The sequence below is a fragment of the Gobius niger genome (genome assembly GCF_951799975.1).
Source record: "Gobius niger genome assembly, chromosome: 14".
NCBI lineage: Eukaryota > Metazoa > Chordata > Actinopteri > Gobiiformes > Gobiidae > Gobius > Gobius niger.
The window spans coordinates 3,107,832-3,124,007 of NC_136865.1; the positions used below are offsets into that span (position 1 = coordinate 3,107,832).

The 16,176-nt window shown below is 45.8% G+C and overlaps 1 protein-coding gene across 3 annotated transcripts in view; it reads right to left on the reverse strand.

Annotated features, from left to right (window-relative positions):
• The window catches only part of LOC306973624 (uncharacterized protein), a 198,781-nt gene extending 185,933 nt beyond the window's left edge, over positions 1 to 12,848 (reverse strand). For all 3 annotated transcript variants that reach the window (XM_079570595.1, XM_079570594.1, XM_079570593.1), the window contains exons 1-3: positions 12,761 to 12,848; positions 1,231 to 1,305; positions 721 to 875 (exon numbers count right to left, since the gene is read on the reverse strand). In XM_079570595.1, coding sequence (XP_079426721.1) covers positions 721 to 875; positions 1,231 to 1,305; positions 12,761 to 12,803 — 273 coding nt within the window. In that variant the 5' untranslated portion in view covers positions 12,804 to 12,848. The remainder of the gene's footprint in view (positions 1 to 720; positions 876 to 1,230; positions 1,306 to 12,760) is intronic.
• Between the last annotated feature and the right edge of the window lie 3,328 nt (positions 12,849 to 16,176).

The window sequence follows — 16,176 nt, forward strand, 5'->3', positions numbered from 1 at the left end:
GGTGGTTCTCAGCTGCAGGACTATGGGGTTTTCAGGAGGCTGCAGAGAGCAGCTCTGTCCAAAGCAGAGCTATGAGGTATTTCCTTGGCGTAAGTTCAGCCTAAGGCAGCCATAGAGGGAGACCTGGGCTGGGCACCCTGTGTGGTGAAACAATGGGTCGAAATGTTAAGACTTTGGAACCGTCTTGTTCAGTTACCTGAGGATAGACTCACTGGGAAAGTCTTTAATTGGGACAAAACTCATAAATGCCCTTGGTCTCTGGAGGTCCTTCAAATATTTACAAACAAACCACAGGCAGATGCTATCGGATCATTACAAGGAGCCTTGGAAAATGTAATTGTTAAGCAAACCTAAATTGAGAACTTGCCTTCAGATTAAAGAATGTTTTGAGATTTATGTTAAATGTAGTTTCAAAAGGACAGAGGTCTGTGAGCTGAGCTCAGAGCAGGAGTCCCTAACCCTGACCCTGAAGGTCATAATCCTAATCTCTTTTGTCTGGCAGAAGGTGATATGTTGAGTTGGTTATTTAGAAATGTTTTTTTTTGCTTGGCAACATATGTGGACAATGAGATTGAAAGCTTTGTATCCAGATTCTTCATTTTTCTGTGAAATGTTTGTTATATTGTTTATAGTGTCTTATAAGCCCATGTGGGCTGGGCACATGTGTGTGTGACATTTAAATACAACTGCACAGACAGGATATAAGGGGGAGGGACTCACCACACAGACAGGAGGGGCTGCGGCTGCTCTGACTCCGCCCCTGGGTGTGGTTGCTAAGGGCGTTTCCAAGGTAACCGCCTCCTCCTCCTCTCCATCGAGATCAAACGAGTCACTGGAGTTCAGGAACTCCTCCAACTCATCGTTACTCGCATTACCTGCAAAAAGTCCTGGGTTAGACCTTGGGTAGTCCTGGTTTAGTCCTGGTTTAGTCCTGGTTCAGTCCTGGTTTAGTCCTGGTTTAGTCCTGGTTTAGTCCTGGTTTAGTCCTGGTTTAGTCCTGGTTTAGTCCTGGTTTAGTCCTGGTTCAGTCCTGGTTTAGTCCTGGTTTAGTCCTGGTTTAGTCCTGGTTTAGTCCTGGTTTAGTCCTGGTCTAGTCTTGGTTCAGTCCTGGTTTAGTCCTGGTTTAGTCCTGGTTTAGTCCTGGTTTAGTCCTGCTCTAGTCTTGGTTCAGTCCCTGTTTAGTCCTGGTTCTGACCTGGTTTTAGACCCGGTGTAAGTCTGAGTACTCACTGTAGAAGCTGTAGTAGATGGTGGAGTTGTAGTCGTAGTCTGGAGTCGGAGTGAAGAAGCCCCGCCCCTCGCAGCCTGAAACAGAAGAGTCAGATGCCCTGTCACGCTCCTGTGTCAGAGGAAGTGCCAGAGGAGCAGCGTGTGGGGGTTCAGCGTGTCTGATGACGTTTCATTGTAGTAACTCACTGCAGTTACAGGACAAATCTCTCAACTTTCCCCCTGAGCCGACCGGCGACCGGCCTGGGCCGATTGCAGTCAGATTAGAGCAGCACAAACTGGGCTATCAGGCTGTCAGACAAAACGCCAACATGTCATATTGACAAGAGTCCAATCTTAAGCCTGGTTGGATTAGTCTTCACTTGTAAACTTAGTGAATGTTCACAGACAGAGGCAGCAGAAACTCGTAAAGTCACAGGACAGTCCAAGGGAAATGGGGACAACATCCACAGTGCTGGAATGAGTACACGATTATACGGCCAAACTATCACTTTCTTCAGCAGTCAAAGGAAAGCAGACGATCAGTCCGCTTATATGACCTTTGGCCCTTCACTCCTGCATTGAAGTAGTAGTCGCAGTAGTAGCTGGTGCCGTGCAGTTGTAAAGGGACGGGCCACAGGGTTCGCATCATTCTGTTTTCTTGCATATATATTTATTCATTAACATTCACTGTCCCAATAAGAAAAATAAAGTAGTTCTATCTTCAAAAAAAGTAGGAACAGTCCTCCTTGGTTGCCCATTGTAAACGTCCCTTTGTCCCACTGACCGGACAGATGAGCAGCTGAACTTGTGGTGAGATCAAGTGCACATTTGAAACAAAAGTGCTGCTACACAGGTCCCTAGAGCTTAAAGGAACAGGCCACCGTGTTTGCACTCTGAGATTTGTTCTTACTTTAGCTTAGAAGAGTTGATGCGTAACCGCCTGGTCTTTGTGCGTGCGCTAAGTCACGCAAATGTTGTTAGCATTTAGCCTCTCCTAGCATAGGGTGAAGTTAGAATCAGTTTAAATACAGTTACGTGAAAAGTTACACAAAATTAAACTTGTCGATTTTCTAGGCGGATAAAAGAGGGGCTCTATATTGTGAGGCGTAATAACACAGCAGCACTTCAACCCACGCAGTAAAGTCGAAGTGCTCCTAAGGTGTTATTACGCCTTACAATATAGTGCCCCTCTTTTATCCGCTTAGAAAATCCACATGTTTATTTACCTAGTAACCAGACTTGGAACGTTTCACGTAACTGTATTTAAAGAGTAACTTAACACCAAATCCACTTTTTTTTGCTGATAAACGGTCTAAATGGTTGTTGAATAGAGTTAACTACATGTCCCAGTCAATATGTTGACATTTGGTGCAAACTTGTTCAAAATCTCACATTAGTGTCTAAAACCGCATGGTTAACGCCCCTACTGGTTTCACGCAGCAACTACATTTGATATTTTGTGGTTGGAGGAGAGTGTGTCCACGGCGTCCACAAAACGTCATCAGTTCTGCCCGTGGTTCTGCCTCTGTGCCTCTGTGGCCCCGCCCACACACGCCTCCGCCTCCGCCTCCGTCACGTAGCAACCAGGACACGCGTCGCGCAGTCAAACCAGTAGATGGCGCCCCTGCGATGCTCACACTTCGGCTGAGGTGGTGTAGAGGAATAAATCCCTTAGAAAAGCTACCGTGCGATGCTCTCTCTGTTCGCAGTCACTGACAGCGAGCGAGTATCTACCAGCGGCGATCTTTTTTCTTTTTTTTTTTCGTAGGATAGTTGCTACTAGTGATGCGCGGGTTGCGGGTTCCACCGTCGTCTTTACAGCAGGTTTTTGGCGTAAATATACGTCGGATTTTCATAAAACAAGCAGCGTTTTGCAGCTTGTGATCCAGAGAACGCTTTTGTGGAGCTCATGTCTCCCATTTTCCAACGTATGTGCGACTGTGTGTGACTTCGCGTTAGGCCGACCTGTGCTCTCTTCCTCTCTCCCTCTTGCCCAGCGCTCTTCGGAGGGAGAGAGAGAGAGAGCGCGCGATGACACGCCGGTACTGTTCATACGGATCATATTTGTAACGTGTAATATTTATTGGTTGCGGGTGCGGGGCGGGTTGTAAAAATAGAACAAAGTTGCGGGGCGGGCTGGGTCGGGTTAGAACCTGCTCCAAATGCGGGACCCGCGGGTTGAAAAAAACCCTGACCCGCATCACTAGTTGCTACATCAAGCAATCACAAGTCATGAGAGTGCACCAACTCTCCTACGAAAAAATAAACCTTGCGCACAGTGGTGACAGCGGTAACAGCAGTCTGTCAGTCCTGTCAGATCCAGGGGCTTGGTCTGAGACTGTCAACAGAGCAGACCCCGCCCACACACTCACCCCCCTCGTCTCCCCCAAAGCCTCCGAGACCACCCCTTTCTCAGCACTTTTTGACTTCTGTTTGTGGGTGGGGAAAGGCTCTGCCACGCCCGTTTAGTTGCACTTTAAATAGGGAAAACGTGGAACAGCTTGGTCGCTTCTAACTTCACCCCAGTTTGGAGACCAGACAGTTACGCATCAACTCGTCTAAGCGAAGGTAAGGACATATCTCAGTGTGGACAAACAGTGGCCTATTCCTTTAATGTTGCTCCACGGACCATCAAGAAAGACTGTGAGGTGAAGCCAGAAGCTCTAAAATCATCTGCTACCAGTGTTCGAGTGAAGGCTCTGCGTCAAAGAGCAAAGGGTTGGAGAAGGGTTGGTCACCCGGAGGATCCGAGGATTTCGAAGGCTACATTTGATTGGAAGCCGTAACGGAGATAATCTGGAAGGTGGACAATGGAAGCAGTGGATGAAGCAGCAGTGGCAGAAGCTCACGTTCACGAGGTCTGGATCTGGACCAGGAAAAATTCTTGGACCAGGACCGAGAACAGACCCGGATCGCCGAGATAAAGACGCCGCTCCAGACCAACCGTAGATCATGAAACCCATAACTCACGACAGTTTCACCTCGGCCAGAAGAAACAAAGCTTGTGTTTTACTCTGACAGGACTGGCTGAAGACCCAGGACCAGACCAGGACGCAACTGCATGAACGCACAGTCCAGCACGGTTCACCGGACAGACGTATATCTCCTCTGAGTGCTCTTTCACCACATTCTGGAGCAGACGCTTAGCCGTGCCTCGGCCGTTTCCCCCCAGACTTAAGACAAATGTCTCCTGGAGGACACACAAGGACGCGGTGCAGAGGACGTACAGGAGAAGGAGACATCGCAGAGATTTATATTACGGTCCATGGGTCAGTGGGAGAGAACAGTGGACGGTTCAAGTCTCTTAGTGCAAGGCAGCTCCGGTGAGGAGAGAGGAGAGAGGGGGAGGAGAACAGGCCCAGTCGTTCATGTTCTGATGTCTCTCTGGGGGTTGCTCGGAGACTTACTGCTGTCCCTCAGAGGAGACAGGTTTGGGTTTGGCTTGTCCCGCTGAGACTAGAAGGAGACAGGGGTTAGAACAACAGAGGGACGTGTCCACAGGTTTATGATCCTCACGCAGGAGTGTAAACGTGAGCACACGCAGATCATTCTTCCCAATGTCCTCTGAAGTTGAAGTATGAGACACAGATTTTGTGAACCATTCAAAGAGTTGAATGCAGATTGTTCTTTTGTAGAGGATTTTCTTTTCCTGTAGGTGTTTTGAGACAGATGTGGGACCAAATCTCCGCTCCCACCCAGAACAGACCTGTGACTATCTGGGATTTAAAGGAACAGGCCACCGTTTTTCCACACTGAGATATGTTCTTACCTGAGATTAGACGAGTTGATGTGTACCTGTCTGGTCTTTATGTGTGCGCTCAGTCACGCAAAACGACCAAAGATGTTGTTAGCATTTGGCCTCTCCCAATGTATTCCTATGGCTCCAAACGGGGGTGAAGTTGGAAGCTACCACACTCTTCCACAGGCACAAACAAAGACCAGACAGGTACGGATCAACTCGTCTAAGCTCAGGTGAGAACATTCCTCAGTGTGGAAGAACGGTGGCCTGTTCCTTTAAGAGTTCGTCTTGTGAAACTATAAATAAACGACACATTTGACCTGATTCACTGCTCCGCCAACAAACGCGGAATCATTAAAAAAATCCCGCACAATTCTGCGGCAACACCACAAACCTGGCAACCCTGTCACAAGGTGAAAGGGGGGGGAGAGAAGGGAGAGACATTCAGCAAATTGTGAGAGGCAGGACTCAAACCCCCAACATGAAAAGAAATACCTTTAAACAATATTTCAACAAACTTTGACTTAAATAATGATAATGGCTGACATTTGTTTTGCACTTTACAAGCCTGTAAGGTTCCCCAAAGCGCCACAATGCAGTCACTATTCATCCGCTTCATACTCCGAAGGTGGTAGCTGCTAATGTAGCCACAGCCGCCTTTGGGGCAGGCTGACAGAAATGAGGCTGCCAATCTGTGCCATTGGTCCCTTCCACTGTGGCAGCTGTGCCTCTGTCAGTCTGCCTCAATGTCAGCCCTGGACAGTAGTAGTAGTAGTAGTAGTATAGTAGTAGTAGTAGTAGTAGTAGTAGTAGTAGTAGTAGTAGTATAGTAGTAGTAGTAGTAGTAGTAGTAGTAGTAGTAGTAGTATAGTAGTAGTAGTAGTAGTATAGTAGTAGTAGTAGTAGTAGTATAGTAGTAGTAGTAGTAGTAGTAGTAGTAGTATAGTAGTAGTAGTAGTATAGTAGTAGTAGTAGTAGTATAGTAGTAGTAGTAGTAGTAGTAGTAGTAGTATAGTAGTAGTAGTAGTAGTAGTAGTAGTAGTAGTAGTAGTATAGTAGTAGTAGTAGTAGTAGTAGTATAGTAGTAGTAGTAGTAGTAGTAGTAGTAGTAGTAGTATAGTAGTAGTAGTAGTAGTAGTAGTAGTAGTAGTAGTAGTAGTAGTAGTAGTAGTAGTAGTAGTAGTAGTAGTAGTAGTATAGTAGTAGTAGTAGTAGTAGTAGTAGTAGTAGTATAGTAGTAGTAGTAGTAGTATAGTAGTAGTAGTAGTAGTAGTAGTATAGTAGTAGTAGTAGTAGTAGTAGTATAGTAGTAGTAGTAGTAGTAGTAGTAGTAGTAGTAGTAGTAGTAGTAGTAGTATAGTAGTAGTAGTAGTAGTAGTAGTAGTAGTAGTAGTAGTAGTATAGTAGTAGTAGTAGTAGTAGTATAGTAGTAGTAGTAGTAGTAGTAGAAGTAGTAGTAGTAGTAGTAGTAGTAGTAGTAGTAGTAGTAGTGGTAGTAGTAGTAGTAGTAGTAGTAGTAGTAGTAGTAGTAGTGGTAGTAGTAGTAGTAGTAGTGGTAGTAGTAGTAGTAGTAGTAGTAGTAGTAGTAGTAGTAGTAGTAGTAGTAGTAGTAGTGGTAGTAGTAGTAGTAGTAGTAGTAGTATAGTAGTAGAGTGGTAGTAGTAGTAGTAGTAGTAGTAGTAGTAGTAGTAGTATAGTAGTAGTAGTAGTAGTAGTGGTAGTAGTAGTAGTAGTAGTGGTAGTAGTAGTAGTAGTAGTAGTAGTAGTAGTAGTAGTAGTAGTAGTAGTAGTGGTAGTAGTAGTAGTAGTAGTAGTAGTATAGTAGTAGAGTGGTAGTAGTAGTAGTAGTAGTAGTAGTAGTAGTAGTATAGTAGTAGTAGTATAGTAGTAGTGATGGCTGATGGGAAACGTGTGGGCGTCTGACATGAGCCACTGTACAGATAATAAACACCGGCCAATCCCAGGACAGGAAATTAAACAACTGTCAATCACACAGGGGCGGGACTAAAGAAACACGGGCCAATCACAAACCAAAACACATTGAGCTGTCAGTCACAGTGAGAGACGGCGTGAGCCAATCAGAGCCCGGGAAATCAAAACAAAGAAGGAACTGTCAATCACGGTCATCTGAGGCGGAGCAAAGGCCGACCTGCGGCCAATCACCGCACAGGAAATGAAGGATGATCCTGTCAATCAAGAACAGCTGTGAGAGGCGGGATCATGAGCTGTCAATCAGCGTGTGGAGAAAAAACATACTCAACGGGTGCATTTCAGGGGCAAAGCCATTGAATATTAGGAGATAGGAACTAGGAGGCAGGAGTTTGGATGTAAGAGCTAGGATGCAGGAATTAGGATTTAGAATGTAGAAGTTAGGATGTTGGTGTTAGGATGCAGGAGGTAGGATGTGAGAGTTAGGAGTCAGGATGCAGGAATTAGGAGTTAGAATGTAGAAGTTATGTTGGTGTTAGGATGCAGACGTTAAGATGCAGGAGGTAGGAGTTAGGATGCAGGAGGTAGGAGTTAGGATGCAGGAGTTAGGAGTTAGGATGCAGGAGTTAGGAGGTAGGAGTTAGGAGGTATTAGTTAGGATGCAGGAGTTAGGATGCAGGAGTTAGGATGCAGACGTTAAGATGCAGGAGGTAGGAGTTAGGAGGTATTAGTTAGGATGCAGGAGTTAGGATGCAGACGTTAAGATGCAGGAGGTAGGAGTTAGGATGCAGGAGTTAGGAGTTAGGATGCAGGAGTTAGGATGCAGGAGTTAGGAGTTAGGATGCAGGAGGTAGGAGTTAGGAGGCAGGATGCAGGAGGTAGGAGTTAGGAGCCAGTGGAAGCAGGAAGTGCAGCAGCTGGTTCTTGGATCAGACTCAGCTGGAGACGCACAACATTCACACGACACACTTCAACAGAACACACCACTATTACAACACACAAGACTACCACACACATGTACCACACACACGTACTACACATGTACCACACACATGTACAACTACACACACACGTACTACACATGTACTTAATACATGTACAACAACTACACACACGTGCACAGCCCCAAACAGGGCCGAACCCCAGGGTTCACACATGGAGGAAGAGCAGACTTAGTAGTTACAGCTCTGGATGAGTGAGTGAGTGAGTGAGTGAGTGAGAGAGAGAGAGAGAGAGAGAGAGAGAGAGTGAGTGAGTGAGTGAGTGAGTGAGTGAGTGAGTGAGTGAGTGAGTGAGTGAGTGAGTGAGTGAGTGAGTGAGTGAGAGAGAGAGAGAGAGAGAGAGAGAGAGAGAGTGAGTGAGTGAGTGAGTGAGTGAGTGAGTGAGTGAGTGAGTGAGTGAGTGAGTGAGTGAGTGAGTGAGAGAGAGAGAGAGAGAGAGAGAGAGAGAGAGAGAGAGAGTGAGTGAGTGAGTGAGTGAGTGAGAGAGAGAGAGAGAGAGAGAGAGAGAGAGAGAGAGAGAGAGAGAGAGAGAGAGTGAGTGAGTGAGTGAGTGAGTGAGTGAGTGAGTGAGTGAGTGAGTGAGTGAGTGAGAGAGAGAGAGAGAGAGAGAGAGAGAGAGTGAGTGAGTGAGTGAGTGAGTGAGTGAGTGAGTGAGTGAGTGCTCGGTCGGTCGAGGGGCCGATGGCGCAGATTGACCAGCCGCTTTCGTCAGTCTACCCCAGGGCAGCTGTGGCTACAATAGCATAATGCAATGTAAAGCGTCTTTGAGTGTCCAGAAGAGCGCTACATCAACCCCATGCATTATTATTATTATTATTATTATTATTAATAATAAAAATAATGACAATAACAATAAGACTTTGACACTACAGTAATGGCAGATTCAGCCTCACACACTTGAACACTTGTGCACACTGAGCTCTACTGTCCCGTCCCTGACCAGAGCAGCTAACACCAGCTCTGTGCTGACCACAGGAGGGCAACGTACTGGAGCAAGATCATATTGACATTTGTGTTTGGAAGAAGATGTGCAAATTTACAATATCGATATGAACAAAAAGGTTACAAAAACTGCTTGTTAAAAAATACAAATAAAATACACTTGAGTGTTTTTTTTCCTCTGCACTTTTTGAAGTTTGTTTGAGACAAAAATGTTTTTGAGAAACAGATCAATGATGTCGACACATTCTGATGGTTTATAAACATAAACATTATTTTTTGTCATTATCGTCCAGCCCTCATGAGCAGCTCTGAGTCTGAGCTAACCGGACACAGTACAGAGTACTACTACAGAGTACTACTACAGAGTACTCCTACAGAGGACTACTACAGAGGACTACTACAGAGTACTACTACAGAGTACTACTACAGAGTACTACTACAGAGGACTACTACAGAGTACTACTACAGAGTACTACTACAGAGGACTACTACAGAGGACTACTACAGAGTACTACTACAGAGTACTACTACAGAGGACTACTACAGAGGACTACTACAGAGTACTACTACAGAGTACTACTACAGAGGACTACTACAGAGTACTACTACAGAGTACTACTACAGAGGACTACTACAGAGGACTACTACAGAGTACTACTACAGAGGACTACTACAGAGGACTACTACAGAGTACTACTACAGAGTACTACTACAGAGTACTACTACAGAGGACTACTACAGAGTACTACTACAGAGTACTACTACAGAGTACTACTACAGAGGACTACTACAGAGTACTACTACAGAGGACTACTACAGAGGACTACTACAGAGGACTACTACAGAGTACTACTACAGAGTACTACTACAGAGGACTACTACAGAGTACTACTATAGAGTACTACTACAGAGGACTACTACAGAGTACTACTATAGAGTACTACTACAGAGTACTACTACAGAGGACTACTACAGAGGACTACTATAGAGTACTACTACAGAGTACTACTACAGAGGACTACTACAGAGTACTACTACAGAGTACTCCTACAGAGTACTCCTACAGAGTACTTAAGTACTACTTAAACTCTGAATTATTACTTCAAAAAAACACTGGCCGTGATGAATGAGCATTGATCTCCCGGGACACACACGACACACTTCCTGTGCCATGACTCAGTCACAGGATGAGGAGGCTCAGCTCCTCTGACCCTGCAGCTGATGAAGATGAAGATGATGATCAAATATAAACATTAATGAAGGGCAGAGGTGCTCAGACAGATTTAGGATCTTTTTTTACTCTGACACTAAAATTAAAATGTTAAGGGGGAAAAGAAGAAGAAGAAGAAGAAGAAGAAGAAGAAGAAGAAGAAGAAGAAGAAGAAGAGGAAGAAGCAGACGAAGAAGAAGGCTTGAAGAAGAGGAAAAAGAAGAGGAAGAAGGAGAAGTATAAGAAGAGGAAGAAGCAGATGAAGCAGACGTTGAAGAAGAGAAAAAAGAAGAGGAAGAGGAAGAAGAAAAAGAAGAAGGAGAAGAAGAAGAGGAAGAAGGAGAAGTATAAGAAGAGGAAGAAGAGGAAGAAGGAGAAGAGGAAGAAGAAGAAGAGGAAGAAGCAGACGAAGAAGAAGGCGTTGAAGAAGGAGAAGAAGAAGAGGAAGAAGGAGAAGTATAAGAAGAGGAAGAAGAGGAAGAAGAGGAAGAAGAGGAAGAAGGAGAAGAGGAAGAAGAAGAAGAGGAAGAAGCAGACGAAGAAGAAGGCGTTGAAGAAGGAGAAGAAGAAGAGGAAGAAGGAGAAGTATAAGAAGAGGAAGAAGAGGAAGAAGAGGAAGAAGAGGAAGAAGGAGAAGAGGAAGAAGAAGAAGAGGAAGAAGCAGACGAAGAAGAAGGCGTTGAAGAAGGAGAAGAAGAAGAGGAAGACGAAGTGGAGGAGGAAGAAGAATGGCGTGTGTCATAACTCTGCCCCAGCACTGACCCTGCCAGACTGAGCTGTGGACATGTCAGAAACAGGAAGTGAAGAGCTGGAGGTCAGGGGTCAAGATGGTCATGAAGAGCTCCTTTGATTTGGCCCAAACTCAGACACACGAACATCTTCATGATGAAGATCTCACTTGTGGAAGTGAATGTGGTTCATGTTGTTCCATCTGCTCCGATGCTGATGCTTGGGTTCAGAGTCGGAGTACCCGTCCAGCCAATAGGTAGCGTTCACGATTTAGAATGTGATGATGTCATAATGTCAGATGGAGGGCGGGGCCAATGCAACTCTAAGGGAGAAATGCAGTTTTTGGAAGAAATCTCCAAAACGAAAATTGACAAATGTTTTTCCTCTTCAGTATTTGATCGTGATTGGATTCACAAACCTGTGATATTATTATTTTGTCTGAAAGTCCTTTCTATTGGACAACATCATGGTCATGTTTTCGCATATTGTCACCACTTTTTGACATTTTTTGGAGATAATAATTGTACATTAGTTCATATGTGCTGACAGAGGAGACGATGAACTTTGTGACAGTTTGTGTTTCATGTGGATTCCTCCAGTAATGACTGAGATATGAGCCAAAAAACAAAGACATAAAAATATGCATTTTGTCAGTTACCATCGTTACCATAGTAACCGTCAGTTGACCTCCACCTCAATGTTAAACTATAGGCTCTTTAGAATGTTGTGATGTCACGTGAACGCTACCTATAAAAACAACAACAAGGCCTGTCAAATCTTCCAAACCGATGGCAGGTCATTCATTATGCAAATGAAACGTCGTCTGTGTGACTGACCAGTGTCGGTGTCAGAACAACCCTAAACGTAGCATGAGGGGAACATGGTAACTATGGCGACAGATCGTATTCTTGTTTGTTTGTTGTCTTTCTCTGACTGTACAGAGGTCATTAGCATAAGAGCTGCTGCACCACTAGGCCACCACATGCTGCAGACTGGTGCATCATGGGAACTGTAGTCCCTCCAAAGTCTCCCACAGAGGCACAGAGGTGCAGTTAGCGCTCCTGCTGCACAGTTAGAGGGTCCCTGGTTCAATCCTTTCTGTGTGGAGTTTGCATGTTCTCCCCGGGTCATTTTCTCTCTCCCACTAAAACATGTACAATAGGCCAGGATGAATGAGAGTGTGTGTGAGTGTGTGAGTGTGGGACGACGGAGGGAAATCAGCCCATGGCTCCAATCCAGTGGTGTGTTCATTCACACGCACTAACCACTATATAAATACCAGCCTTCATCTTCACTTGAAGAGGGTTTAACGAGGAGACTCTCACTCGTCCAGGTCTCCGCTCAAAAACGACACGACCGTCTCTCAACAGCTCACCCAGAAACACAAGCAGAAACATTCCACTGAAGCGTGAAAAACATCTGCACTTTGTTTGGCTGAGGGTGAAAGTGAGGATTCAATAAAAGCAGGAGCTGGAGCGCGATCATGTTCCCTCTGTGGACGTTATGTGTAAACTTCTGTCATCTCTTTTCTCAAACATTATGCTGGTGCTCCATGTGGATTTAAAACTGCAAATACAAATGCATTTGCAAAACAACAAAAGACGGAAAAGTTCGGCCCGAGAACAACCGTGACACAGTCCAAAATCTGAAACTGTAGCCACAAAATCTAAATCTGAAACTTTATCTCAAACTTTTCCTCACAAAATACTGACACTTTTCCCCTACTAAAATCAGAAACTTAGAAAAAAAAGACTTATTTCCACAAAAATGCAAAATGTGAAACTCTTCTCGCTCCACATTTCGTAGTGGTAGTAGTAGTAGTAGTAGTAGTAGTAGCAATAGTAGTTCAAAGTTACACATCCACACCATTGTCACAAGTCTGTTCTCCAACTCACTCTTTAGGAGTTTCCACAGAGGTAGGAGAGAAAGAAAAAGTACTCGTCATAAGAGGATGACTAGTACTGTAGTGACTGAAGTACTGAAGTATTCCAAAGTACTCACCCGTCGAGAGAGACAGGAGACCGACCAGGACACACAGGAACATGCTTCAGCTCCAGCCTACACACTACTGAGGAGAGGAGGCAAGGACCCGCACGAGGAGCGAGGAGGAGGGAGGAGACCAGGGGGGGGGGAGGGAGGAGACGAGGGGGGGGGGGGGGAGACGAGGGGGGGAGGGGGGAGACGAGGGGGGGAGGGAGGAGACCAGGGGGGGAGGGAGGAGACTAGGAGAGGAGGGGGGAGACGAGGGGGGGAAGGAGGAGACGAGGGGGGAGGGAGGAGACTAGGAGAGGAGGGAGGAGACGAGGGGGGGAGGGGGGAGACCAGGGGGGAGGAGACGAGGGGGGAGGGAGGAGACGAGGGGGGGAGGAGACGAGGGGGGGAGGGAGGAGACGAGGGAGGGGGGAGGAGACCAGGGGGGGGAGACGAGGGGGGAGGGAGGAGACGAGGGGGGGAGGGGGGAGACCAGGGGGGGGAAGGAGGAGACTAGGAGAGGAGGGAGGAGACCAGGGGGGGGAGACGAGGGGGGAGGGAGGAGACGAGGGGAGGAGGGAGGAGACCAGGGGGGGGGGGAGGAGACGAGGGGGGGAAGGAGGAGACGAGGGGGGGAGACTAGGAGAGGAGGGAGGAGACGAGGGGAGGAGGGAGGAGACCGGGGGGGGGAGGAGACGAGGGGAGGAGGGAGGAGACTAGGGGGGGAAGGAGGAGACTAGGGGGGGAAGGAGGAGACTAGGGGGGGAAGGAGGAGACGAGGGGGGGAAGTAGGAGACGAGGGGGGGAAGGAAGAGACGAGGGAGGAGGGAGGAGACCGGGGGGGGGGGGAGACGAGGGGGGGAGGGAGGAGACCGGGGGGGGGGGAGACGAGGGGGGGAGGGAGGAGACTAGGAGAGGAGGGGGGAGACGAGGGGGGAGGGGGGAAGAGACCAGGGAGGAGTGGAGAAGGGGAGAAGAAGAGGGAGGTGAAAAAAGGAGGAGAGGAGGAGAGAGGGAGGGAGGGAGGGAGGAGATGAGGGGAGGAGTGGGGAAGGGGAGAAGAGGCGGATGGGGAAAGGAGGAAGAAGAGGCGGGGAGCGGGTAGGGGTGCGCGGTGGGGGAGCGGGTGTGTGTGTGTGTGTGGGGGGGGGGGGTTCCCTGAGTGGACCTCGGTGCAGTTCACATACATACCTGCGTGTGACCCGTAGGAGGAAGGGGGAGAGTTCAGCTCGGCGGATGGAGGTGTTCTTCAGGTACAGTCTGAAGCCGGCGGAACAGGCCCCGTCCAGATCATTGCGGTGGAGCAAAGACACAGACGCAGAACACTTCTCAGCTTTCACGATCCAAACTGTGGTCCACAAAGATCCCCCACAGCTCCGGAAACACGAGGAACAAAAACAGTTGAGTCGTGAGTAAAAACCTCAGCTCAGGAATGAAGGCTCTCTGTCTGGGAGACTCTTATTAATTATTTAACAGAGGCGACGGCTTTTATTTTTACACGTTCCAGCGCATTTGGATGAAGAGCTGCTCTCAGGTGTGACCATGCAGCTGTCCAGATCTGATAAAGCCCTTCACGCAGATAAAGAACCCACATCCTGAGCGCCTGCATGCTCCTCGGAGAACATGCACGAGGTCGCCGAGGTCACACGCTTCTACCACAGCTTCATTCCATCTGAGGTTCAGCAAAAGACCTCACAGGCGTTATCGACGTCCACACTTGTGTCATGGTTATTGTGAAATGTTGAATCATTTGAGTCGCGGATACATTATCGCTTTACAGATGTGTTTTTTTAACCTCTTAACTCCCGCCTCAACCGAGAGGATCTTTTTCCTCACATCATCAGATTTTTTTCCATCTTTTTTTTGTTGGGTATTCAACTCATTTTAGTAACTTTTTTGTCATTTTTTTGTCATTTTTTGTCACATTTTTGTCATTTTTTTGTCAATTTTTGATTACATTTTTGTTGCATTTTTTGTCTTTTTTTTCAAATTTTTGTCATTTTTTTGTCAAAATTTTATCACATTTTTGTCATTTTTTTGTCACATTATTGTCATTTTTTGTCACATTTTTGTCACATTTTTGTCATTTTTTCGTAAATTTTTTATCATTTTTTTTGTCATTTTTTTGTCACATTTTAGCAATCTTTTGTCTAATATTTTATCACATTTTTGTCATTTTTTTGTCACATTGTTTTCATTTTTTCGTCAATTTTTTATCAATTTTTTGTCTTTTTTAGTCCAATTTTGGTCATTTTTTTGTCAATTTTTGATCACATTTTTGTTGCATTTTTTGTCTTTTTTTTCAATTTTTTGTCATTTTTTGGTCAAAATTTTATCACATTTTTGTCATTTTTTTGTCACATTTTTGTCATTTTTTGTCACATTTTTGTCATTTTTTGTCACATTTTTTTATCAATTTTTTGTCATTTTTTTGTCACATTTTAGCAATTTTTTGTCGAATTTTTTATGACATTTTTGTCATTTTTTGGTCATTTTTTGGTAATTTATTTTGTCCAATTTTTGTCACATTTTTGTCATTTTTTTGTCACATTTTTTTCATTTTTTTGTCATTTTTTTTTTAAATCTTTTTTTGTCTTTTTTTGGTCAATTTTTTGTAATTTTTTTGTCCAATTTTTGTCATTTTTTGGTCATTTTTGTCACATTTTTTCGTCCATTTTTTGTCCATTTCTTGTGACATTTTTGCCACTTTTTCATCAGTTTTTCGTCACTTTTTTGTCACTTCATTTCCATCATTGTTTTCGTCTCAGTTTTGTCGCTATTTTAAAAGCTTTTTTTTTCCAGAAGCTTTTGGACTGGGGTAAAGCCAAACTGGAGACAATGTGCTCGGTTCAGGTGGGAGTTAAGGATCATGTGCACTTCGGGACAACTTTATTGCCTCCTTTGTCCTGATGTGATCTTGATCTGGGCCTGGTGGGACTCGGAAGGTCAGCGCCTCTGTCATCTCGCTGACCAGAGCAACCTTTCCCTTTTGTCCGTGCGCCGCTCTGACATCTGGAGCTGTTTAAAGCAGGGCCAGCGCACATGTTTACTACAATGCCGCTATTTTTAGAGAGACACTCTGGAGGAAAACTGTAGCCAGGAGAGCGAGGGAGAGATTATAGTGTAAGTGGAGTGAGGAGGAGATTGGAGTGAGGCAGTGGAAGCGAGGGAGGGGTTTGGTCCAGGTCCAGGTCCAGGGTCCCACCGTGAGGAGCTGCAGCTGGTTCCACTCCCGAAGAACACGGAGGGGCAGATTGAGTTTTCCCATGTCCGTGTGAGAACAGGAGAGACTTTTAGCTTTAGTTTAAGCTTTCATTTTTATCTCAAGCTTTCAGCTGTTCCACCCCGCACACTCCGACCCTCTCCTCTGCCCCCTCTGTTCTCGCACTCGCCGCAAATTCAGGAGGGGGTGGCGACGGGGTTTTTGTCCTCTGAAGAAAACAAGG